At 40.9% G+C, this 27,090-nt stretch overlaps 1 protein-coding gene across 2 annotated transcripts in view; it reads right to left on the reverse strand.

The window, feature by feature from the left end:
* The window catches only part of SYNJ2 (synaptojanin 2), a 64,807-nt gene extending 40,239 nt beyond the window's left edge, over window positions 1-24,568 (reverse strand). For both annotated transcript variants that reach the window (XM_021532102.3, XM_021532101.2), the window contains exons 1-4: window positions 24,403-24,568; window positions 15,206-15,292; window positions 6,769-7,039; window positions 4,145-4,370 (exon numbers count right to left, since the gene is read on the reverse strand). In XM_021532102.3, the coding sequence (XP_021387777.2) occupies window positions 4,145-4,370; window positions 6,769-7,039; window positions 15,206-15,292; window positions 24,403-24,523 (705 nt within the window). In that variant the 5' untranslated portion in view covers window positions 24,524-24,568. The remainder of the gene's footprint in view (window positions 1-4,144; window positions 4,371-6,768; window positions 7,040-15,205; window positions 15,293-24,402) is intronic.
* Between the last annotated feature and the right edge of the window lie 2,522 nt (window positions 24,569-27,090).

The following is a 27,090-nucleotide window of genomic DNA, read 5'->3' on the forward strand; positions in this document are numbered from 1 at the left end:
TAGAAAACTTCTGGGCAAGAAGTAAACATTGAAACATTAGAACTGGTGTTCTAATCCCAGCATGCTGTGCCCATTTATTGCTTGGAATAATTTATTCACTAATCTCCATCACTCAGCTTCATTAGAAATAATTATCATCCGATCACAACTTCCAACAAAATTCACTACAGACTCAAGGGGTACACAGAGACACAGTCCCTGATGAAATGGATACTCAGATGGCTTATTGAGGGATCCCCAGCTCTGCAACACAAAGAGCATGGACAGCAGATGGTCTAAATATACCTCTAAATATGCCTTTAGCTCAGACCATGGGACCCAAGGATATATTTGCCAGAATAATCCTTTTTGCCTTGCCTGGTGTCATACTAAAACTTGATCCAGAAAATAAATCAACCACATGATTACATCCATTCCTCTCCTGGAGAGCTAGCCAGCACAGTCTAGGAGGTATTGTGAAATAGGGATCATTTTCCTTAATCCATGTCTGACAATTTTTTCTGAAATTGGAAGAAAGAGAAGGTTAATTTAAATTCATGGTATTTCCTTTTAATGCTTTCTCAAGGTTTCAATTTTCTTTACTGAACAATTCCATGAAGGGGAAAAAACTGAAATAATTTATTTGTATTTGGTTAATAAGAATTGTTCCTTGTAATCCACATACTAAGATTTTAGCATAACTCTGGAAGAAAACTGGGAGAAGAGCTAAAATTTAAACAGTGACAGGCACACAAACAAAACGACAAAAGCATTTCTAGCTCCTCAAAACTATCAGAAGAAAAGAATTACAATAATGCAACACAGTCTCAAGTTCAAAAGATTACTAGGGGAGGAAATAAAAGATGAAGGGAAACATTTAAGCTACAACTGAGAAACAGAGATTGATTTAAAAGCTGCTCGAGAATTAACTGCAATACCGCAAGCACTGCAAGTAGAAAGGGCTACCATCCCATCACAAAATATTTTATATTTGTCAGCAAATCTGAAAGTACACATTGAAAGGATTGCCTTATTTTCCCTTCATTTTGTTTTTCCTTAAGCATTTCCTAAAAGATTTTCTTCTTTCTTCATAAAGACACAAGCCAAATGACCAAAAAGCTTAAAGATATACTAGAAGTTGTGTTGTGTTTTTTTTTAAAGGAAAAGTGGAGGTATTTTACTTTTTCCCCCTTCTTCTCAAATACTGACTCACAGAAGTTAAATGAGCCCACAAAAAATGACTCATTGCAGAGCTTAAATGCCACAGGCTAACTCAGTGGGAGACAAAAGCGTACCATCTATGCATAAAAGAGCTGCCTGGAGATAAGATTAATTGTTTCTTCCTCTTCTAGAAACAGAAAAATGTCAGAAGCAATTCCTGCAAAGAGGGGAAAAGTCCTGGGTTTTCAGAATCCTAGGGTGCTATTTATCCATAAAAGCACATAGCCAACATGCCATTATACTGTACAGGCTCCAGCAAATGGAAACAAAATGTTATTCAGCCAAGATATTACCTCACAGGAGATTAGTCAGTCATTTACTATGGAAGTAGGAGAGAGTTTATTCTTGGACTCTTCCTTCCTAATGGCAAGGGGATGTCAGCTTGAACTGGATCTCAGGCATCCTAGTGGTTAGCCCAAATTTGTTTTCTTAGGACATGCAGCTTGGTAAAACTGATGTTTAGCTTCATTAGTAACAGAAACCTTCTTTTCCTTATTTTCTTTGGTTTTTGAAAACAAACAAAAACACACAACCCTTTACAACTCTTGTTACAATTTTGAAACTGCTCAAGCCTTTCACCCTAAAGCCATTTTGCTCTTGCACTTTTGCTTATCCAGTTAAAAAAAAACCAAACAAACACTCAAAAGCCTTCAGTTTTCCCACTTCAGCATCTGGCTGAACTGGAACAAAGCACAGCAATTCCCACAAAAAGCCTGACTCAGACTGAGGGAAGGGAAGCATCAGTAATCAAGTACCATTTTGACATTCACCAGGATTCAATCGTCAGGTTTTCTGCTGGAATGCAAAGCCACCTTATTTTCCATGCTAATAATTTGCAACATAATGTAGTCCAGGAAAATAACAAAATAAAATTAGTTATTTCTGATCCACCCAGTGAGCAGGATAGAAGTATTTCCCTTAATAAGTCAGCTGCTAAGTGCAGTGCCACAAATATGAAACTCACTGAAAAAAAACGCTGACAACCCTTTCTAACACTTTATTTCCTCTGCATTTCAGCAAGAGAACATTCTTCAAATCCTGAGTAACAGGATTAGTGCCTTGCACTAATATTCATAAGAAGATACTCAACTAAAATAGCAGAATGTAAAATGGCAGATCTCCCTTCTTCTGTCCCCAGGTTCTACAGGAAAATTCCACTTTCCAGTAAGCAGATATAGCTGTATCTCCCAATGCACTGACAGACTTTCTAGAAAGGTGTACGTTGCAAGACTTGACTTACAATTGCTTTGGAGCAGAAGCACACAAGAGAATTATTAGCAGAGAATTTGGAGGCTGACATTAGAGACCCAAGCATTGCATGGGAAGAGCTTCACATACAACAAGCAGAATTTGTGGAAGCCTGAACACTAAGTAGAAAACTGTCAGCCTAACTGAAAATGCAGGCAACCCAGGATAAGAAGGGACACGAGCAAAAAGTCACCCACATCCCCAAAGAGAACTCTGACCATTGGGCAGAAAGTCACACATGTAACATTGGGCATGCTTTGAGCACCTCTTGGGAATCAAACCTCACCAACAGGCTGGGGAATACCAGACTGCAACTCCTCCAGGCATCCTGAGGATCAAAGCACTGTCAAATCTAAGGTAGCTCTACATGTGTCTTTAGGCAGATCCAGGTAAAAAGGTTAAAGCTGTATTACGAAGACATCTTAGAGGAAATGTGGAAAGTACCCCAACATGGCTGGATTTTGGATAAACAGGTGCCTGAAGGCATGCCTGGCTCATGCAGTGGGATAACAGGAAGGAGCTCACTGGGTGAGAGCTGCTACATTCACACATTGCCATGAAGAAATACAGGTGCTGTCAGCCCACAAAAGTGTGGGCACCTTTGAGAGAGGGTGCCTTCCTCAGCCATCAGGCATGGGCTTTCAATGACACAGCTCAAGTATTTCCATGATGCCCTCACTGTTTCATGCTCCCCTTATGAGCATCATATAAGCAATCTCATTGTACATGCACCTACATCTACAGACACATACATTCACAATCTATACCACACATGCAGCTCTGTAAATATGCCCAGAAGATGCTGAAAACAACCAAATTCTAGGAGCAAATCCCCGTTCTTTGTTGAAAACTACCAGCCATTTGTCTATTCTGTTTATACAGTGATCCATTTCTGTATGATTTATGTTCTGACTGCTAGTAATTACTACTTCAGCTCAAAAAGGAAAAGGTGATTGTACTTGAGTAAGAAAGCACTCACTTCAGCTGGCACAGAAGACCTCAGATTCTCCACGGTCCAGTGCTTTTTACTGACTTTCAAGGGAGCAAGCTAAACCGTGTGCAATAAAACCAAGTGATTCATTTGTTTTGTTTGGCTGTGCCAATCAAGGGAGCCCACTGAATGCATTTCACACACATAACTTGTCTCAGCATCAGCTGGAAATGAGGCTTTTACCACGTATGTATAAAAACTGTCATACCATCTCACATTGGAGAGAATCTCCCACAAACCAATGGGGAATATGAAAGCAGTTTTATCCAAAATTAGTTGAACTGGAATTTGGCTGACTCTGAGAAGATGTTATTTTTTTCAAAATTTTCTCTACTAGAAAAAGATGATTTGATAGTGAGCTTTACTAGTCAAAGATGAAGTCCCAGGATCTTTGCTAGACACCTTCCTGAATGGTTTAAAAATCCTTGTCTACATTTCACTACAGTGTCAAATGGCTAGACTTTCACACTCAGGAAAAAAATGAAAAGTGTTAATGAAAACCATGTGAATGAAAAAGTCAGCAACAGAGAAGAAGATTGCAAAAAAATGCTTAATGGACAAGAACAAACAGGTCTGCCATGCAATAATATTTTCAATATTCTTGAAAAAAAACTTGCTGAGTCCCTTTCATTCTCATTGAAAATTCTGCCCCAATTAAACAGGAGTGGACTAAATTATGCAAAGCCATTGGATACATCCACTTACCTGCTCTGTCTCAACAAAGTTAGACACGTGTCCATCATCATTGACCCCCCGGACATGGAAGCGGACACCAGCTCGCTCGCAGCTGATGCGAGAGATCAGGCAGGCTTTCGCCTTCTTGTGGGAAGCATAAACAGTGCGAATGTCCACGACTCCACAGACCACTTTCAGCAGCCAGTCAGAGCAGTTCACCTGGTAGTGTTTGAAGGGCACATGCAATAGCTGGTTCCTGAAAGGTTCAACAACATACAGACACATTACTGAACAAAACAAACGGACAGGCATGGGTGCCACTTGACAACAATCTCTAATTTAATCAATTAATGTTTTATGACCCCTTTTCTGCTGTACCTTATCTCTACCCAAACCCAGGAAATATCGGGAAGAAACCCTTGTGAACTACTACAGTGAACTAAATATGGCAAATTTTAACCACACATCAGGCTGCTGTCTTGATATCTTGTACCTATCTTATAAATTCAGATACAAATGTCACCTCTTTCAGCTCCAGAAATTTATATTTAGTAATCTTTTCATAAAGTACAGTGTTGTCAAGCTAATTACTTTTTTTGGAAGGATACTGCCTGGACCTTAGCATTCACTATGGGATGAAGAACTGGTTCAAAATCCACCAGGATTTTCAGAAAAAAAAAAAAAAATTCCAATCAGCAACTAGATCTGTAAGTCACTGGAGATATTGCAAAAAGTACTACTAAAATGAAGAGGAACATCTGTTCTAACCTTCAAGATCAATAACTCAAGAAACTTGTCTAGTTAACAATGATGCTAGTCTCTTCTATTATGATGTTTTTCTTTATTTCATGTTTTAAAATGTGCGTTTAGTCACATAGGAGGACCAGGAAAATATCTTTTATGGTCATGCATTGCTCAATAGAGGATCTGTAAAAGAGAGTAAAACTCCTTAAGAGTTGTTCTTTTAGAGTACAACATTTACTGGAAAAGGTGCAAGGCATTGTTACACTTTTAATCTAAATATGTAACAGAAAAAGCAGCTCTAAATGCTGATTGTTCCACTTCTTTCTCCCAGTTCTACTTGCAAAGGAAGTCCTCACTCAGGCAAATTCCAGTAGAATTTTTTGTTGTTGTTGCAGTTCATTAAACAGGCAGTTTGTCTTGCCTATAACTAAGGTAATCTTACATTTTTCATTGTATAACTATTTATCTCATTGTTTACTTTCCTCAAGCGTCTATTGTTGGCCTGAAATTTCCCATGTCGCCTAAATACCTCAGGATAAATTTTCTCTGGAATATCTTTTTGTTGTTAATGTGATACTGTCACCACTTTTCCCTGTTCTACAACATACTGGAGAATGGAAACTCTTCAGAATTTACTTCTAGATTAGCCAGAAGCAGCAAAGAAGGAAGGTTCAAATATACCTATCTTCCAAGAGGAAAAGTTTACAAAGACAGTAGAGGGAAGAAGAGTTGCTTTAAATGTTGTTTCTTTATTATGGGATATTGCCATCTTAGCAGTCTCATCATTGGAGTACAATTCCAACGTACAATGTACAATAAGTACAACTCATTTCTAAGTCATGTGTCTGACTTGACAATGCTTGGTGAGCATTTGGAGAGAGATGCATCATTAGCACAGCTGAAAGCAAGTATTTATTATGTATCTTTCTTCAATTTTAAACCACTAGATCTTACCAGTCAAAATCACATCATAGCTGGAACAATTATTTAGCCTAACTGAACTGCTCTCTTATGTTAATTTATCACCCATTATGAACTTTTTTGCTTATTTGATATTCATCTACTCTGGGCCACAAGCCTCACTGCACATTCTAGCAGCACATCCACATTTAACCCTACCAGTTATTTTCCACCTACATCAAATCCTCATTTATTTCCAGAACAGCTATGCCTGCTGTGTGACTTTTTGTTTTAAAAGAAGGGGGCGGGGGTGGGAAGGGTATAGAAGTGCAAGCATTATGCCAAAACTTGCAAAGCAAACAAACTGAATTACATCAACCCAGCATTGTGTTTTCTCCTTTCCCCTCAACCAGTACTTACCACAATACGAGATAATTTTCTTTGCTTTATAAGCACAAGAAAGTAAAAAGCACAGAGCAGGAGCCGGAGTTTTCTTTTTTGCAACTTATGTATGCACTGAGCTGTAAACATATTATTGGTGTTTTCAACATAAAAACTAGTGCACATTACTGAAACAATAAACTACAGAATTTAAACATATACTTTTAAAAAATAACAGATACTTCAGTGCAAACGATGGGATTTATGAACAGATCAAGCGCAGGTTTCCATTAGATAACTTTAAAGAAAATTATTGAAAAGGACTGCAGAGGAAACTATTCATGACATATAGAGAGATGTTTCTGTAGTATGAGCAATATATATATCTTGCATTTCCCCATTTGAAGCATAAAATGACATTTAATAATTGAACTTCACTATCAGAATAATTTTAATTAAAGACAAGTTACCATGAATTCATTAAAGGCACCTGCCCCATAAAAGGGCATGTCAATGAAATGAAAGGAGACGGACATGAAATGCACATGTTCATTTCCCTCTGAGAATGTCTGACCAATGAGATACAGGCGGGGACAACAGCAGACTCGGGTATATCATGCAGTACTAACCAGAAGAACGAGTTACCAGATTCATAGTTGTTATCACCCTGCTTCTGAGCCCGCACAGTCAGGTCAAAGTTTGAGCCTGCATTAGGCCAGGAGAAATAGAACATCCCAGAGTTCAGTATTTTCTTCAAGGCAGTAACACGCTCATCTTCCTTGGTTTCTTCCTGGAGAGGACAGAAATCTGTTGCAGTAATTTTGTAAACTTCAGCGTCCAGGATTTTTCCCACCGATGTACAGCCTGTCACCAGGACCAGAAAGTGCAGCCGAGTGTTACCTAGAAAGTGACAGACAGTTACAAAAGGGTTATTTCCAGGTGGACACGGCTCCTCATCAGTCCTGTCACATGCAATGCTGACAGGGCTCCAGCAGAGGCCAGCGTCTTTGCTTCACGAGGGAACAAACACGAAAAACAGGCATGCAGGCCACGTTCTTCACATTTCTGAATTCCTATTAACTGCAGATAAGAGGCTGCAATTGCACAATATTCCATAACACTTATCCATCTACATCCTTTGTTGCACTAGAGTTAGTTTTCCCCACTGACTTAATGAAGAGCAATGTGCTTACCATTGGAACACTATTTAAAAAAAATCAATTTCACCACTACACAGATTCTTTACTGGTTTCAGCTGAAGCTGGGCATGTTCAGACATTTGTAAAATTTCAGTATTACCAATTCTTGAGATTTTGCTTTTTATATCACTACAGCATGTATATGATTCAACAACAACCACAGTTATCACTAAAACAATTACAGCTGCCATAACTGTGAAATCACAAAGAAACTGAACTTCAGGGCCCCAAAACTAAAAGATAAGTTTGGATCTTGAGAACATCACTGTAATCAGATCTCTCATACACAGAACCATCTCAACCTCTGCTCATTCTCTCTGAAATGATAATTAAGAAACAGTAAAACAATTTTTCTGGAAATACTAGTTTTGCTACAAAGAAACTGCTTGATTCACTTAAATTGGCCTGTAATGGAAACAATGTCATCCTAGTCATTCCAGTTAGTAAGAAAAAGTGGAAACGAGCCAAGATTTATTAATTTAGCACAGCAGAACCAACAGCTGACCTGCCAAGAGCAAGTTAATTAGCTAAGGGCATAGTGACAATCTGGGACAGTATGGCTTCAGATAGCAAAAGGGAACACTTCTTAGGGTCACTTTTCAACCCTCGAGGGTGACCCACTGTCTGAAAATGCACACCAGCTCTCACACAGCAACTATTCTTTTTCTGAAACACCAGTAGGGAAGTCCTTGCTTTCAGATAACAGACTGGCTACTGAGCTAGAGTTAGGGGTGGTTTTCAGCAGGGACAGAATATTTGTGTAGGCACGTGGGACTGGAATGGCAGGACAAGGTGGGAGATTAGATCTTATTCATTCTGTTCTGCTGACTCCAGTTTTGTGTAAAGGCCAGTGTAGGTGGTATTTACTAAAAAGCTCTGTTGATCACATTTCTTTCTGTAACAACGCTGTGCCGTGTTCTCCTTCTTGAGTGCTTTCAAGAAGTATGTTCTCTGTGCTTGTGATATCGCAGCAGAGGGCTAGAAATACTGACAGTTTATTCCTCCTCTGCACATGTGTAATTATAAAGAATAAAGAGTAGGAGACATATCAGTTATCACGAGAGTTCATAACTGACCGAATACTGCCTTGCAGCCTCCAGAAAGGGTAGGAGAAGTTAGCTCTCTCAGGATAGCTAAGGGCTTCTGTGGTTTAGCTGAAACCATGCAAAAATGATCAGCTCAAAGTAAATTTCACTCACAAGGCTTTGTAAGCAATACATAGAAACACAATTAGCATGCCTTAATATCAGTCAGCTTTGTTAGTCACAAAAAAAACCCAGTAGTGAAGGACTTGGAGAGCTGCCTGGGAGCGATGTCGAGACAAAGAGTACAAGTATTTTCCTTGCCTTCAGTGAGTGACCTTTCCTAGATGGCTCAGAAGAGATCAAATTAGAAAGTCAACATTAAAATAGCCAAATAGAACAAAAACTTAATAATACAGGGCTTGTTACCTGTAGTTCTGTCCTTTGAGTAGCTTATAACCAGTGGAAAATCACTGGATCTAAACAGAATGATCCTCTAGTTCAAGAAGCATTGAGTAGGAATATTTGCCTTACCTAGAAACTTGCTCTTGCTTACCAGAGACTATAAAGTCTTTTTTCTACCTCTTCCACTCAACCACTCACCCCCAAATGGGATACTCATCTACACATTCCAAGGTTCAGTATCTCTTAAATCACTAGCTAAAAAGCTCCATAAAAGTAATCACATCTGAGAAGGTATTGCATTGTCCCTGAAGTATATGGAGATTGGTTTTCTAAAGCTGTGATACTCTTCTGCCACTGGGCAGTAATTCCACAGGAAAGAGTCAGGGTTGTTCAGCCTGGACAAACGAAGGCTCAAGAAAAACATTATTACACCCTTTCAATATTTGAAGGGGGGCCTATAATGAAAGATGGAGAGACTTTTCACAAAGGCTTATAGTGATAGGACAAGGGGCAACAGTTTTCCACTGCAAGAGGGCAAATTTAGATTGAATATAAGGAAGATATATTTTACAATGAGAGTAATGAAACAGTGGAACAGGTTTTCCAGGGAAGTTGTGGGTGCCTCACCCCTGGGAAGTGTTCCAGGCCAGGTTGCAAGGGGTTTCAAGCAACCTGGTCTAGAGGTAGGTGTCCCTGCCCATGACAGGGGCAGTGGAAGTAGATGGTCTATAAAGGTGTCCTCTGACTCAAGCCATTCTAGAGTTCTATACACACAGAATAATCTCTCTACAGCACTCCAAATTACAGAGCAGCCACCATGCACTTTTCATGATACCTTTGAACAGAGACAGGTTGGCAAAGAAGCTCATACTTACAGCCCAGAAACTGGAGAAAAAGAATGGAAAGAGGTATGTTTAAGGTTAAAGCTAGCCTGCTTTGCCACTTGGTCCTCTCAGGCTGCTCTGTGAGCTGAGGTGGTCTTCAGACCAGCTCTAACTTCTTATTTGCTTAAATCACTCAGGGTTTACTGCAAAACAGATGATGCAGAAACCCTATAATGTCACAGTCCCAGCTTAACACAAATCTCTCTGACTCTGTACCTTGGAAAAAAGTTCCAAACCCCATCCTCTGATGGTACTTTCATTCCAGGTGGTATTTGGACAGTGTTCCTGGGAATCAGCTCTGGGCTATCACTGCAGGAGGAAGATCCCTGCTTAATGCACGTGCCCTCTTGGCACAGGGAACAAGCTAGTCACAATATCCTATTGACAGTGCTCTGTGCCTGTGTCCTGTCCATTTTATTCACAGCACAGATGTAGCCATGGGGTTCTGAACAGAGGTAGTGCTCCTGTCAACCTTTCACCCTTTTAGAACCTCACACAGCAGAACTAATGCTGTCAAAACACTGCTCCACTATTCATCTTTTAGTCATGTCTCCATTAAGGTGTAAGAAATTACTCACCACTAAGCTGTACAGCTACACACAGAGAAGGCTTCCCCTGTCTTCCCTTTTTTTACCAGCAACATCTAGATGGGTCTACACTTTCAAATTATGACATGAAAATCCTTCAGATTGCAGTTGCCTCATTAGGTCAGTTTCACTTGGTACCAATCACCAACCACATCAGCTGTAGATTTATTTACCATACCCTACCTTGGAAAATAAAAATATTTTTATTTCTCCTTTAACTTACACAAGTAGTTTAATGTGACTACTGTAAGTTAAAGGAGAAATACTTTTCAGGAGTATCAGAAGAGACTACTCCTGATTCATACATTTATTCCTTTCTAAACTGTACACATAGAGGAAAGTGATTTAGGAATGTAAGAACTGCAGTTGAAGGTCACAACTGTAGAAATGTCCTTCTCGTCCTTGGGATACAATCTGGAATATTTAAAGGAAATCTCAGAAATCATTTTAGAGTAAGAAGTGAAACGTTCCTTACTGGTCATGCTTTCTACAGCAACACATATATGAAAATGCAAGACCCACATACAGTACTAAAGAAAAAGATTATTTCAAAGCTTATGGGCCAAACTTTGATCTCAGATAAATGGGTACAAATGTTCATGCATTGTGACCAAGGTCATTATTTTGCCCCATTACAGGTTTCATCCACTAAAACAATCTGCAAAGAACACTTTTGAAGAAGTGTAAGAAATATTTTGCTCATAGAAATATGTGCTGAATGTCCTTTTACTAGGTTGCAAAAGAGAGGCACAGGATGAAGAATATTTAGCACAGAAACAAGACAATAATAATTTCCATCCATTTTTTCAAATGCTCTTGTGAAACCAACTGCCTTTATCCAAGTTGAACAGGAAATGCAGTTCTCGTACGTCACACTGTACAATAATGAGCTGCAGTTTCTGTATTTAACCTGTCTACATGACTCAAGACAATTGTTTCCCCTGCAGCTTAGGGGATGATTTCAATGTTGCCTATTCTGAGCTACAGCAAAAAGGAGTCAATATTCAATTCTTATTTTGTCCTTCTTAACTGTAACTATTTAGCTCAAGACTGCCTTTTCTTTCCAAAATTGATTTTTCTCCAATTTTTGCTCTTTCTCCATTCTATCACAGCCATGCCATTGCCTTATGTTCCCTTTGACTTTTCCATGGCCACTCCATTTTATAGTCCACTAAAATCCAATTTGGCCTCTCATCTGTCTTCAAAAATAGCAATAGAACACAGCAGAGCAGTACATTCTAACCACCTAGCTGAAAATTCCTGAGGATATCTACAGCAGAATTATGAAAAGAGCGAAGATTTTCCAAACTACCATTTTAGTCTCAAAGATACTCCTCTTTCTCTTTCTTCTAAACACAACCACATTTTTAGGATATGTACCAAAAGAACAGAAAATAGGTACTTAGTTGTCCTTTTTGCCTTTGAAATGTCTTCCTTTCAACTATACACTGTATATGTACAAGAGTGAGAGTATATTCACAATCACATGAATTCAGAATGCCTCCCCAAATACAGCAGCTGTATTAAACCAAACAATCTATCTGGTGATGGTGTTAAAATATCCCCTTAAGTATGCATCTCTTCCTGACATCATAGTATCTGAAAAAAACACTGTAAAGCCAGCACTTTTAACACTTTGCTTAAGATGTATTTGTCACTGCTAGATCTTCTTTGGCAGCAAAATCTTGGCTGAGGTACAGCTCAGAGACACTGTACGATTCATTCTGCTGCCATCCATCTCACAAAAGAAAGCAGAAGAACTTAGTGAGTCATGTTAACAGACATAAGTACATAGCAGTGAATGTTATTACTGGTGGGAAACATTAACTCTGTGAGTCAGTTTCACATATTTCATCTACTTTCTTGTGAAAAGCATGATCTACTTTGGCAGGCATACAATGTGATTTATTTGGATTTCTAAGTAGCGATATTTACAGATTAATTAAAATGTTCTGAGACATCTTTCATGTCTTGGCAAAAAGTTTTCCCTTCTGCTCTACAAATATACTCTTAATATCCCAGTGGAATGTATTTTCACAAATACTTTCAGTTGATCTAATACTTATGGTCTGCGTGTTTCCAGTAGTAAGAAAAAATGCTTATACTTCTGAACAAAGTCTATGCGATCACTGAAGCTCAGTGAAGAGCTAGCCAATTATGCCTCTTTTTGTAGCTGCGAAAACACATTATACAAAAAAGGAAACAGTTACATTGCATTCCTGTGGTCATTTCACTCCCCCTGGCTGGATGCCAGGTGCCCACCAAAGCTGTTCTGTTACTCCCCTCCTCAGCTGAACAGGAGAGAAAAATAAAATTGAAGGCTTATGGGTCAAGACAAGGGCAGGGAGAGATCATTTAGCAGTTATGGGCAAAACAGACTTAACTTGGGGAAATTAGTTTTATTTATCACTAATCAAAACAGAGTACGACAATGAGCAGAACACCATCCTCCACACCTCCCTTTTCCCCAGGCTTAACTTTATGCCAAATTTTCTCTTCGCCAGTGGTACAGGGGGACGGGAAATAGGGGCTGTGATCAGTTCATAACACACTGTGCTGCCCCTTTCTCCTCATGGGGAATACTCCTCACACTCTGCTCCAGCATGGAGACCCTCCCATGGAAGACAGTCCTCCTTGAACTTCTCCAGCATAACTCCATCCCATGGGCTGCAGTTCTTCACAAACTGCTCCAGAGTGGGTTCCTCACACAGGGTGCAGCCTTCTGGAACAAACTGCTCCAGGGTGAATCTCCCACAGGGTCACAAATCTGGCCAGCAAACCTGCTCCAGCATGGGCTCTTCTCTCCATGGGTCCACAGGTTCTGACAGGGGCCTGCTCCATAGTGTGCCTCCCAAAGGGTCACAGCCACCTTCAGGCATCCCCCTGCTCCAGCACGGGGTCCTCCCTGGGCTGCAGGTGGATCTCTGCTCCACCATGGACCTCCATGGGCTGCAGAGGAAGAGCTGCTTCCCCATGATCTGCACCATGGGCTGCAGGGGAATCTGAGCTCAGGCACCTGGAGCACCTCCTCCCCTCCTTCCTCACTGGCCTTGATGCCTGCAGAGCTGTTTCTCTCACATATTCTAACTCTGCCCTTCTCCAGCTTCAGCTGGGCAGGTTTTTTTCCCCTCTTAAATCTATTATCCCAGAGGCACTACCACTGTTGCTGATGGGTTCAGCCTTGACCAGCAGCACATCTGTTTTGGAGTCCACTGGCATTGGCTCCATCGGACACAGGAGAAGCTTCCAGCAGCTTTTCAGAGAAGCCACAGCTGTAGCACCCCTGCTACCAAAACCTTGCTACACAAACCCAGTATAATTCCTTTGTAGTGTTAATCTTTTACATAAGCAACACCTAAAGGGATGGAATTCAATGTAAGTTGGAAAGTCTAAACCAGACTGTGACAAAAACTTGGGCTATGTCTTGAATAGTGAGATAGCAAACATGCATCTTTGCTTTTTTAAACATGTTCAGAAGCAGAAAATGTTTGCTTACCTTCACTTACCATTACAGCATGACCCTCTGACTTTTCAATGAATTTTAACAATCCCTTCCAAAGCAAGTCCTGTACTAGAACTTGTAATCTAATGCTAGAACAAGGCAGAGGTACAGTGACAAAGCTCAGAAAGGAAAAACCCTCACACTTTTAGAGCACTGAAGTTAAGCATATGTTGTTTGAGAAAAAATAAGGACATGAGAAAAAGTAAGGCTGAGAATATTTCACATTATGTTTGAAATCATTCACCTTTTACCATGAAGATGAAAATTGGATACATTTGGTTCCCACCACATACAAAAACTAACCTTATATGTAGCTTGAAGATATTGAATTAAATAGCTACACTTATTTATTACTACAACAGGATTCATTAGATTTCTATGAAGAAAAACAGACCCAAGTGCCAAGAAAAACTAATCATGAATCCTCCACTTTAAATTACATTAGCAAATTGATAGAAATCTCCAGAGAAATGTCTAATTAACTCCACAAGAAACAAAACAAACAAAAAGTCCACATTCATTAAAAAAGACTAGATGGACCTACAGTTTTAAATTATAACACAAAAATGCTTCAGATTGAAGTTGCCTCTTCAGGTCAATTTCAAGTCATATTTCTCAGGCTGCAAAATGGTAAGCAGGGTATAAAAAGTTACAAGTATATCTACTGGCCTAAATACGCCAGTGCTCACACCACCACTGCCTTCGGTAGACTCCTTGACTAAGCATCAAGTTTAATGGAAAAGTCTTGTCATTTCTAAGTGAAAATAAGGGCTCACTGTAACAACCCAGGAACAATGCGTACAGTGCTTTTTTATTTATGTATCTAAATCATCTGTGATTTTTAAGCATTGTGTAAGGTCCTATTATCTTCAAATCAATCACCGCAGTTCTCTTCTTAAAACATGATATTTCCATTCACTTTCCTGCAGGCAGTGTAATTACAAGTCCTTTGCTAAATCAAGATTCCCAAACCGTACCAAAATTTACAGCAATGACAATAAACATTCCTTATTATACTAATTGAAGCCAGAGGCCTTCTTCTGCAAATCCTTGTCCATATGGATGATTAAAGGCAGTTAGGCATTATAGCAAGAACTGGCAATCTGCAGTACTGTACTCTCAGATGACCATGATAATCAGAATCAGTGTCTAAACATGATCCTTAAAGAAGAGAAGAATTAAGAAATCATAGCTTGCCTTGGACAAATGTCGTAGGGAAAGAAGAATGGCAATTATCTTCAGGCAGCTAAGAATGTCAGACAAACAAATTAAGAAAAAATCCATCCATCATTCATTCAGTAATATGGTTTTGGCCCAAAAAGAAAAATAAACGGATCTTTTCCAGACTGTTCATGACAAAGTACAACTAGCTTTCACAGTTTAAGGAATTAGGCAACATTAGCCACTTACTCCCATTTAGCATTGTCTGGGCATTTTATAATCTCAGTCATACAGATGGTGACTTACCACTTTTAAGCTGAAGCTCTCCTAAGCAGCCATAAGCATCCATGAGTTTTTCATATTGTCCTTTAATTGCATCCTTTTCTTCTGGAGCTAAGGAACAAAGAGAAAGGCAGGAAACTTCGTTATCCAGTCTTCATAAAATTTTCAGACTGGTATTATTCCTATTGCATAGGAACCAATGCTACCTAGATTGCTTTTTCTTAGTCAACAAGACTACAGTGCAAAGGTAGGGTTAAAATGCTGCAAAACCATAGAGAATAAAATATGATGGGACAGGAAATGCACATCTCCACACACCACTCTATAAGAAAATGGAGCACTCACTTTATTTTCCAATCAACAAGATCATTAGCAACAATTTTATTCTATGGTACAGATGCCACATTAGTGCCAGAATAAATAAAGAAATACATGAGCACATGTAAAATTTACACTGTTCTAAATTATGGACAAGAATAAATCAGTCTTGCCATAAGCTAAAATATAATATTTTGATGATAATATATTGCTACGTCTTGATGTACAAAAAGAGAGAGTTTATACTTCCAGACTTTCAGCCTAATTCCAGACAGAACTGGAATTTTTTTATGCAAGATAACATGATTTGAGATGTAGACACAACACCAGATGTTGATTTCAAGAGGAATTACACATATTTTAGTGAAGTAAGAATTACTTAATTAAATAAATAAAGGGTCAGATGCTCATATTATATTTGTGCATTTCTGCAACAAGTAAATTCAATGAGCACATACTGAACATTTAGATATTAAGCCAGATCACAGATCAAACTTGTCACTGGCTACTTTAACATAAAACCAGCATACTTCCTGAATGAGTAAGTCTGCATTTTGTATATATTTCCCAATGAGGAGCAAGGTTAATCTCTCAAATGAGGAAAATAGTCTGCAACCCTTAAATGTCCTTTTACTTCTTGAACTACAGATAAACAGCAACATAGTACTTTCAGAGATATGCTAATAATATGCAATCTTATGCTCCTAATTAACTTCAGCAGTTAAAACCTGAAACCTCTGGGCATAAAAAGGACAAACTGAACCGTTTGCAATGGATGACAGAAGAGCAAAGAAAGAAACTTCTCTTTATAAATCTCAAGAGGCAAGGAGTTCAGTGAGAAACATCAACAAAACAAATAAATATTCCATATATTGCTGACACTTTGAAGTGAGATGAAGGACAATTCCTCTTGCAAAATTCCTTAACAGAGGCAACCCCCAAGAGTAATTAAAACATGTTTATCTCAATTTCTGCACTTGTGACAAATAAAAAAGACTTGTTTAATTCCTTCTTAATTTTGTTTTTACTACCATAGTTTCACAACTTACTTACTCTACTCCTGAGTAAATCAGGAGAAACTAGCAAAATGTTGATAGCACTCACACCAGTGAAGTAAAGCATAAGCAGCAGAGAGAGGATAAAGTGATTTTTATTGGGTAACGTAAATCTCTGGACAACAACGATTTAAATACTCACTAATGGCACATTTTAAGGGCTGAGACTCTGCAAGCTCAGTTCTCAGGCACTTAAAGAAAACCTATTTCACAAAACCAGTTTTAGATAGACTAAAACAATATTTCAGTCTTCGAAAAAACCTCCCTGTCAAGGCTTCCTTATGTATTTTAAAAAAGCAGGTTAAAAAAGGTGATGTTTAACTTTCCATGTCATCTTTACTAAGCAGAAAAGAACAGCAACAATATATTGACATTTTTTTCTTAAATCTGTTTCCTCCTTTAAAAGCTGTCTACATTAAAATAACTGGGCTACTTTAAAATAAAAAGGGAAAACCAAAACAAAAATTCTTGCTCCAAATTCTAGTTTTAGGAAAAAATCTAAAACAAGGGAAACACCAAGAAATTCAGATCTGAGACAGACACAGGAGCTCAGAAAGCTGCAGGCCAGGCACAACCTGAAAGCATTTCAGAAGTCACTTCGAAAGTATGGCAATGCCCTTCAAAACAGAATTACAAGTTGGAAAGTTGGCTGTTAAAAGTGTCTGGTAAGAGCACAATGCAAAAGAATGGAATTTATTTCAGCCTAGAATTAGGCAACACATTGCTCATTCCACTACTGGCAAGAAGGACCTGCCACTGGCATGTATGGAACCCACTGGAGTTTCCCAGGTCAAGCCAGTGGTGTCACACACACGCTCCTGGCACAGGATTTCTCCAAACACGCAGCCAAACAGCTGTGTTTTGGCAGGCCTGGCACAGAAACGCTGCCGTTCTGGGCAGGCCACTTGTCAGAGCCTGTGCCTGCACAGCAGCATCAGTCAGGACAGCAGCACCAGCAGAGCTACCTGGAAGGAAGGAGCAGGAAAGGAACACGCCCAACAGGCACAGCTACGTCTGTGGGTCATGCAAACAGAGAGGCCAGAGTGTCTTAGTGCCGACGGACCACATTTGGGGGGGTAGTGTGAGTATATTCCCTTTTTTAAAGATGCCGATGGAATTTGAAGTCTCCTGTCCTGTTAAACTCCTTGGTGTTGCACAAATGACATTATTGTAGAGGGCTTGAGCTAGGTTCATATCCTGTTAGTAAAAAGAAGTATTTATAAATCTCAAATAACTGTCACCAAAACCTAAAACATCTCCTAGAGCATTCAAGGACTGTTCAGACACAAGTCAGAATCAGAAAGAGTGTGGCTACACAAAGAAAAAAACTTATGTGCTATTTTGTCGGATGAAGACCATTAAAGGAAAATATTTCTATGAAACACTTTAACCCTTCTAAAACAAGAGACATTCAATAATTAAATGAAATCAAGCTGCAATAAAATCAATTTTAAAAAAACCCCACACCATGAAAAGACATAAAACTACATAATATCATATGGCTTAACCAAGTGTGACTTCCTGCAATTTCAATTTACCAGCTAACAGGAACTGGCCAAACATATGCAGTTTCCTTCATTCAACCCCTCCTTAGGACCGAACCCCCAGACTTCAGCAAGAATCAGAACAACTCTCAAGCATGTGGACCCCAGAAAGGTCAGCGACTGGGCTAAGAGGATAGAGAAAAGTACCATAATTCCAAGTCCAACACTAAGGACAGACACAGTAATACCTGCAACTTCAAGATAAAAATGAAGTAAAAATTCTTGAGGAAAAAAAAAAAAAGTCTGAGACTGGGTTATGGATTCTGTTTCTCCCTTGTGATTTTTCAGCCTCATTCTGGAAATAGTCACCTGCTGTAGGTACTGCTATAAAAATGTAATCTCAAGCATATTTCTAAGTACTTTAAGAAACATAGGATTGGTGTCATGGAATGACTTTATTTGTGTCATTTAGCATTTGGGGGAAGAGGTGTGAACTTTCCCCAGAAACCGGGAAAAACTATAATCAAACAGAAATTTCATACCAAAACTCACATACATACATTACCATAAGCATCTTACCTAGAAATAAGTCAAATGTCTGGTGTTATATAAGTTTAGACAATTACCTACAAACTGTGTTTTCAGTCACCTGCAGACACATTTAAAGTAGTTTGTTGCATTTTCAGTATCTTTCACCACTAAAATCTTCCTGTTCACATTCAATCCAAGCTATACAGGCATTATGAAAGTCAGAAACACCATATAGGCCAAACAGTACAGAGTTGGGAAGAAGTCTGTGGTCAGAGTTACAGTTAAGAGAATCCAAATATTTAAAACATTAAGCAGTGTATTTACCACTTTTCTAGTAAGATACATTTCTGGTTGAAAACACAACAAACAAACAGAAAATTAGCATTTTGGAAAGATCAGTTCTCTGCTTTTCTACATTAGATTGAGAATAATCTGCTCCTAGTGAAAGATTATGTTTGCATACTTGGATGTGCATATATGAATATATTAATTCACTATCAAAGAATAATGGATTAATGAAACCACCAAGTTTCTACTGGCCAGCTCCATGCAGCTGCAGGCAGTCAAGAAAATAAAAGGGAAGTCCCTAAGTGAATTCTCCGAAGCCTAGCCATTATTGTTTGTGGTTTCTGCCATAGATGACTCATATTTACATAGAAACTTACAGCAGTCACTACAGACATAACTACTACGAAGAATTCATCCCTCACAAGCACTACTTGGCTCCTAGCACAGAAAACAAGCCTTGTAATCAACACTCTATACTTATATCAACACATTTTCCCTCTTTTCTGTACCCAGTTTGCATTTTGACAATAGAGAAAGAATTGCAACACACACTTTTTCCTATAATCTAAAGCAGTGATGTTCAGCCTGAGAAACCATAGCTTGCAAGTGCGCAGTGCCAGTATAACCAAGGAAAAGAGGACTTCTGCTCTGTGGACTGCTTCCAGAAATGGAAAAGTTTGAATACCACTAAACTACAGAAAATTTCACAAAAGTTTGTGCTAGCTGTATGAATATTCTGGTGTAGAAGTAGAAATGAGCCATGGTGGAGGGCTCACTGTTTTGGATAGAGAGCTTAGAAATACATTCACAGTACTCACACAAGTACTGGTCTTTGATTTCGACACCCCACTCAGTGGCACAGTGGTTCACATAAATACAAAACCAAATCAAATTGTAAACAGTGGATGTACTTACAGCACAGAAACTGCTTTCTGTACAAAAGAAGGAAAAGATGCACAGGTATATACCTGCTACTTCCTGGTTTTGCAAGACTTTACCCTGATTTCACTGTGCTGCATCAGAGAACCACACAAACACCTGAAACTGAAGCAGCAGAGGAGGCACAGAGCTCCTCCACAGAGTGTACACACACCTTAAATCTATATAAAGTTTGTCTCTAGTAAAGGCTAACTTCCCAGACCTGTGGGTAAAAGTCAGGAAAAACCTCAGACATATTTCCAAAAACCACACTGTATCAGCTTTGGATTTCTGTACTTTCCAGACACCATGGTCATTTAGGATTTAACATAACAGGTGATGTAACATCCTTTTTAAAACCAGCTGCAGAATCAAAGAGCTTGCAAAAAAAAAAGTCTCTGCAGCCTTTGGCTCTGCCCTTGAGAAAACATATTATGCTGAAATTCAATAGCAGAGCACTCCTGTTGACAGCTTTTCACTGAAACTACCTGCCATAATAAAGTTAAATCACCATATTTTCAGCACTATAGCCTTAGTTTAATTTAGCAACTGCCTTGACAGCAGTCCAGAACTACCTTGTGCAGTTCACTTCATCTGTAAACCACTGAAACTGTAATGTGTTTAAACTAGGAACAGCATCTCTATCTATAGTCCCTGTTGTATTAAGAAAAGATTTCTAAATCAATGACAATTTTTCTTCATTCTTTATGACTCTAGGTTTCTTCCACAGAATATATTGATCTTCTAGTTCAGAGAATTCCTGGAAGAATCGTTTCAGGCTGTCACCCATCCTTCTGGAGATGACTGAAACTTTAGGATTGCCAGTGGATAGGGAAAAAAAAAAGTCTCCAGCAAAATATGTCATTCAATTCAAAACAGTGGATTTTACCCTCCACCCTACAGTGACTTCATGAGAGAAGGAAAACAAACTCCCATCCTCAAAAAGACTATTTAACTTATGGTAGAACAGAAAACTGTTCTGTTGATATCACATCACTATACAGATTAAGGGGTTTAGGGATGTGCAACTAGGTTTCCTGCAATGATTTTTGATTTCTTGATTTTTCCAAAAGTTTTTCATTTAGGTTTCCATTACAGGACAGGTATTCTCATTTTATAAATTGCTGACAATCAGGCAATTAGAGATCTTTACAATACTTTTCCACTATTTTTCAGGTACTAAATCTCTGTATGCAGTAAGGAAATTGTGAAACATAATCAATTTGCGACTAAAATTGTCATAGTTATCTTTATAATGCATCAAGAGAAGAAAAAGTATAAAGTCACCCTTTCAGAAGACAGCATCAAATTGTTAGCTTACACACTTGGAAGCATTTATTTTAATGAGGAGTTTGCCAGAGGTTGATGCCTGTATTGATACTACGTCCGTACAAGTGTGTGGTTTTTCAGATTTCTTTTTTTGTAACACCACTTCTAGGACAATTCTCACTCCCTTCTGTCACTTTAATTAGGTTAAATTAAACATTTAAATTTCTTCCAGTACAAAATTATTATAGAAGCAATTAAACTTTACGCAAGTGCAGGTGTCATGCCTGTTCAAGGGCAGAGATACTTAGTAATTATGGGGGGGGAAAAAATGAACAACGACTAAAATTTGTTCTCAGGCCTTTACTGTCCATCTATGATTATTCCTCTCTACAGTTCTGTTTACATGAGGGTGCAACTGCAAAATTACATAAACTGTTGTACAACTTAAGTGCTCCAGGTATACCAATCTGCTTTTATTTAGTGTAAAAGTTTGCACAAGGCACAGTTGCATAACTCCTCCTCACCACAGGTATGCAATTTTTAAAGAACTTTATTTTAGAAACAGAAAACTAGACAGAGAAGCCAAAACTAACAAAATCCTAGGACTAGTATGTCTGAAACCACACATATACAAAGTTTATGTTAACCTCCCACTGTCGTATTCCATGGTTAGTAACAACCTAAAGGCAAGTCAAACAAAACAGAATTAATGTTGTTTCTGTTACCACCCTGCTGTGAGGTTTCCTCTTCACAAGTCTTGTAAATTCACTAGCACAATACCTACTGCTGGTTTTCCCTCCTCTGCAGCATAAACAGAAGTTATCTAAACAGGCTTCACTGGACAAACTAGCTTTTCCTATAATACAGGAACCAACGCAGGAAGGAACAGAGGAATCAAATGAAATAAAATGACAAAGTTATTACCATGGAGTGGGCTGAATGCCAACACAGACACAACTGCAGTTATCTCAAGACATGACACTGGACTTCCAAAAGGCATGGCAAATAGGCTTTTTACCCTATACAAATCACTACTTCAGAAGTCTTCTAACACATTTTTAAAGATTGTATAAATTCTATAATCACAGAAACACAAAATCATTAAGATTAGAAAAGGTGTCTAAGATCGTTGAGCCCAACCATTAAACCAGTACTCGTGTGCTCATAGTTTAAACCATGTTTCCCAGCTTCCACATCCACAGTTTTGGATCACTTCCAGGCATAGTAGTTCCACACTTCCCTAGGCAGCCTGTTTCCGTATACCTGACCATCCTTTCCATGAAGAAATTTCTCATAATATCCAGTTTAAACCTCCCCTGGTGCAAGTTGAGGCTATGTCCTCTTGTCCTGTCACTTGTTACCAGGGAGAAGAGGCCAACCCTCACCTGGCTACACTCTCCTTTCAGGGAGTTGTAAAGAGTGGTAAGATCTCCCCTGAACCTCCTTTTCTCCAGGCTGAACAACCTCAGCTCCCTCACCTGCTCCTCACAGGACTTGTGCTCCAGACCCTTCATGGCTCCACTGTCCTTCTCCGGATATGCTCCTATTCTGAGATAGACCAGGATGGCACTGGCCTCTTTGTTCACCTGGGCACACTGCTGGATCATGTTCAGATGGATGCTGAGCAGCACCACCAGGTCCTTTTCAGCTGGGAAATTTCCCAGACACTAAATCATTTCAGGCATAGCAATTCAGATGGAGGATGGCAACGCTGGGAGAAAAAAAAACTACTCTATGTTGATGAATCCTTTACTTAGTGAGATTTCAAGTTGTTCCAGCCACTATTCATACAGGTGGCTCAGGGCTGGACTCTTCATTTTATTCATGCACATTGGCTTTAGGAAGTGGAGCTGCTTTAGATTTTTATCAGAATAACAAAATACAGACCAAATCCCATTAATATTAATACAGTGTTTTAATATCAACAGGTTTTAGGGTTTCAGGGAAAGTGAGTAAAGTGCTGCTCACTACTAACTGACTTTTCACTGCCAACTCACTGAAAACTGACACAAAAACCCCCCTCTAAAAAAATGTAACATATGTATGTCCACTATTACTGAAGAATTTCACAAGAAACAGAACCCCCAAAATATTGCACAATACAAAACTCCAATAAAATTAACAAAAAACAAACAAAAACCCTACAGTGTGGCAATAACATCTTTTCCATGACTGGTCAAAATTTTCCCAGTACCACAACTATTCTTGAGAAAAACAGCTGCCCCTTGATGACCTTTCTAGCTTTCATCATTACTAAAGTCCCCAACATTTAAAAATCAAGCGTTTTAGTCTGAATGTCCTGCCAATGTACATTGTGGAAGATTCAACTCAGTGGACCAGATCCTGAGGTGACATTGTGACTGACATTGTGCAAATCACAATGTACACAAAGATCTTACTACAATAGTCTGAGCTGCTTGAACATGGACCCTTACAACACGGTGAACAGCAGCATGATTGCAGGCACAGGTATTATGCAGAAAACAATTTAAGAACACAGCACAAACATGTTCTCCTACATTGCTTTTTGCCCCTTGCATACTCAGTCACCTCATTTTTCTCTGTCTGCCTCAATATTAGCATTGCATTGTGTCTGCCTCAACATCAGCATTGCATTAATTCAGGTGTAACAAGTACCAAAAGCACAAGGTGAGACAACCCTGAGAACATTTATGAGACTCCTCCAGTAAGAGCCAGACACTCAAGTAACCAAATACCGTTCAAACTACAGGAGCAACACAGCAAGAAGCCAAGAGTTTTTATGGGAGACAAAACTCAAGTCAGTCATCCCAAAACATCTCTGTTGTGAGCTGGCTGTCTTCACTGCTGGTTAGCACCTGATGCAGCCAAGTAGAAACTTCCTCAAGAGGCAGCGGACCCGATTCCATTACCTGGGCCCTCCTCCGCAATCAAAGGCTGTAAGGGATAAGTCTTTTACACTAAAGGCGCCCTGTGCCCAGGCCCCACTGCAGCCGGGTGGCCTCTCCTGCTTCTTCTACCCCGGCTGCTGGTGAGGAGGCTAAAGACAGCCAGAGCAGCGATCGGGAGGAGATGCTGGCCAGCCCTCCATGCACGGCACGTACCGGGGGTCACCCAAATGCGCCAGCAAGTGGTTAAGCCTGGACGGCCGTGCTGGGGGTCTGGGTTAAGCGAGGCGAGACGCTTTCCGCAGCCAGCATCCCACTGGACGCGCGTCTGCGCGCTCCCCTTCCTCTCTCCATGCCACGGAGGAAAGCGCCCCAGTGCTCCGGGCATCGCCTGCTGCAGCGCAGAGTCCGTTCGGAGGCGGAGGGGCGCACCCACGGCCACGCCAGCTCCGCGCTCCCACGGCCACCCCCGGGCCCCCACACGCACTTACTGAGCGCCGCCACGGTGCCGGCCTCCAGCAACAGGCAGTCCTGGCGGCTGCGCGCCTCCAGCAGGGCGCTCGGCCCCGGCTCCTGCTTCCAGAGCAGCCGCAGCCCTTTGCTCAGAGCCATGGGAGCCGCCGCCCGCGGGGAGGAGGGCGCAGGGGTCCCGCTGGAGGGGCCGGCGAAGGAGGCTCCTTCTCGTCGGGCGCACGGCGCGGCGCTCGGGGGCCGCCAGCAGCCCCGCGGGAGCCGCTCCGGCGCCCGTCCCCGGTGCTGGCCGCTTCTCCCGGGGAGGCGGCCCAGGAGGGCGGCCGCGCCCCGCTGCCGCTCGCCGGTCACCTCAGCAGGCCTCGGAGCGCCTCCGCCGCGGGGGCGCCCGGCGCAGCGCGAAGGCAGCGCAGCGCGCCCCGTCCGCGGGCGGACCCGCCGCTGCGGCCGCCTCCTCAGGGAGCCCCGGCTGCGGCCGGCGGGGCGGGAGCGACCTTCCCCTTTGCTCTCCGCCCTTCTCTTCCCACCACGGTAAACTTTCCAGAGTTAACTTTGTCCCTGTGGCCCGCGGCCCCGGCTCCGCCTCCTCCGGCACAGGTAGAAGCCGCCGGCGGGGCGCTGCCCCCGCCCTGCCCGCGGGTGAGGGGAGGGGCGGCGGGCGCGCTGCCGAGCCCGGCGGGGCGCCGTGGGCCCCGGCCCGGCTGTCCGGCCCCGCTGGTTCCCGGCAGCGCCGCTCCCCGCCCCCGCGGCTGGCGAAGGTCGCCGTCGAGCCGCCGGCAGCGCGGCCGGCCCAGCAGCGCCGGGAGGCGCCGCAGTTGTTTCCTCGGCCGGCGCGGCTGCTGTCGCTGCTGCCCGCGGAGAAGCCGCGCTCCTTTCCGCTTCCTGCGGGAGCGGCCGCCCGGCATCCCGGCGCTGCTGCCCGCCGGCAGGGACTCCCCTCGGGGCAGCTTTCCCGCTGAGCGCTGTCCCGCGCTAGAAAGAGGTTTGGGCAAAGGCACAGTGCACGTGTTCTGGTGTTCCAAGGTTCCCATCACAATTCCCTGGTGAGTCTATGCAGGGTGAGTGCTGCTTTTGCCCCGGAGTTCACCGAGAAAGTGAGCCTATTCATACACGGGTAAACCAAGCAGAATTTTATTTTTTTAACATCACGAATTATTACTTGAATTAAGATCTAGACAAAACTACCATCTGTTATTGTTGTCTCACATTTACGTTGAGAACGTGAGTCATGGCTGTGCACTGCCAGGTGGAATATCACAGTCCCTGCCTTCTTTGGATGATGGAAAAAACTGAAAAGCAGATACTTTCTATCACACACATCTGGTTTATTTATTTTATAACCAGCAGTAATTTTGAAACGAGATTGATTTTATGGTGCCTTCTTAACAAAGCATTTTGAAAGGGTCTGGTATGGAAAGTGGGATTGGTGTTTGCATGGGGCTTTTTTTCCTCTCCCTGATCCTAAACTTTGATTATAATATGTAGGGTGAGATTAAAAGCACCGGGGAAAGCAAATGACCCAGAAACTGTACAAATTAAGTGACCGGGATGAAAAAAGACAGCGCATAGCTCAACATTTGGGAGTTTTAGAGGATGTAAGAACACAGATCAACCATGCTCAATTTTAAACAGAAAAGGGATGCCTTTCTAACAGCTACCCAATGTGAATGGCAGACCAAAAATCAGTTTATGTCTCTGACATCTTTCACTTTTTCCCTAGAGAAAAGTGCTCATTTGAGATGAAATACTTAAAGTATCACTTAATCAGTGCTGCCCAAGAGAGTTGTATCACATTACTTTAAAAAGTTGCCCTGGATCATACACTTAGGTGTCTAAAAGTAGCAGAAAAAAACCCATTCTTTCTTTTTGTTTGTGTATGTATGTGTTTGCCTTTGAGGAATTATTCTTCACAGTCTGCTTTTAACTCCATCCTGAGAGCAAACTTTCACTGGAAGGACACAGGTATGTCCCTCTCTTGCCTGTATTTTAACTCCTTCGTAATTTTTGTCATTAGTTCTTTTCACTGCAATTTCCAAGAACACACAATTTAGAATTGTTAATAAAAAGTTTACTGTCAGATTTGTTGGGTAAAATACTGAAGAAAGGATTGGTGCACCTGGGCTAGTATTTTTTTAGCACCTCAAATTGTTATAAGGGGATAAAGATGTGAGAGGAAAAACTCAGATGAAGGTGGCAAACTGAAAAACTTTAGCAGTGTGTATGACAAAGCACTGCTTCATAGGTGGCTCTCTGACTGAGTCTGTTCTAATCTCTTACAAACAGATCTCTTCAGTTGCAGTACATCCACTCAAAAAGCAGTAAGTCAGTTAATTAGGCTTTGTGTTAGAAACACAAACCTGAGAAAGCAACAATGAGAAAATGGTGAAGAGTAGCAGTAAATAAAACCATTCATTTTACAAGCCTCCTTCACAAAGAATGACATCCAAATGTAGGGCTCACCCTCCTTGCTATATTGGGGATGTGTGCAGAAGTGTTCTTTTGATAAGATCTTTTCATCTAACCAGACTCTGTGTTTCAATGCATGGAAGTCCATTTTTAAGGGGAAGTGTTGGGATTGACAGATCATATTTTAGCAGACATTTGGAGTTGAGCTGTCTTGCTCTGGACCTTATGTATGTGAGTATCATGGAAATACTAATTCATTTGAGGAGTCCCTCAGGTGAACTCATTCGCTCTTGCACAGCACA

The sequence above is a fragment of the Lonchura striata genome, chromosome 3 (assembly GCF_046129695.1).
Source record: "Lonchura striata isolate bLonStr1 chromosome 3, bLonStr1.mat, whole genome shotgun sequence".
NCBI lineage: Eukaryota > Metazoa > Chordata > Aves > Passeriformes > Estrildidae > Lonchura > Lonchura striata.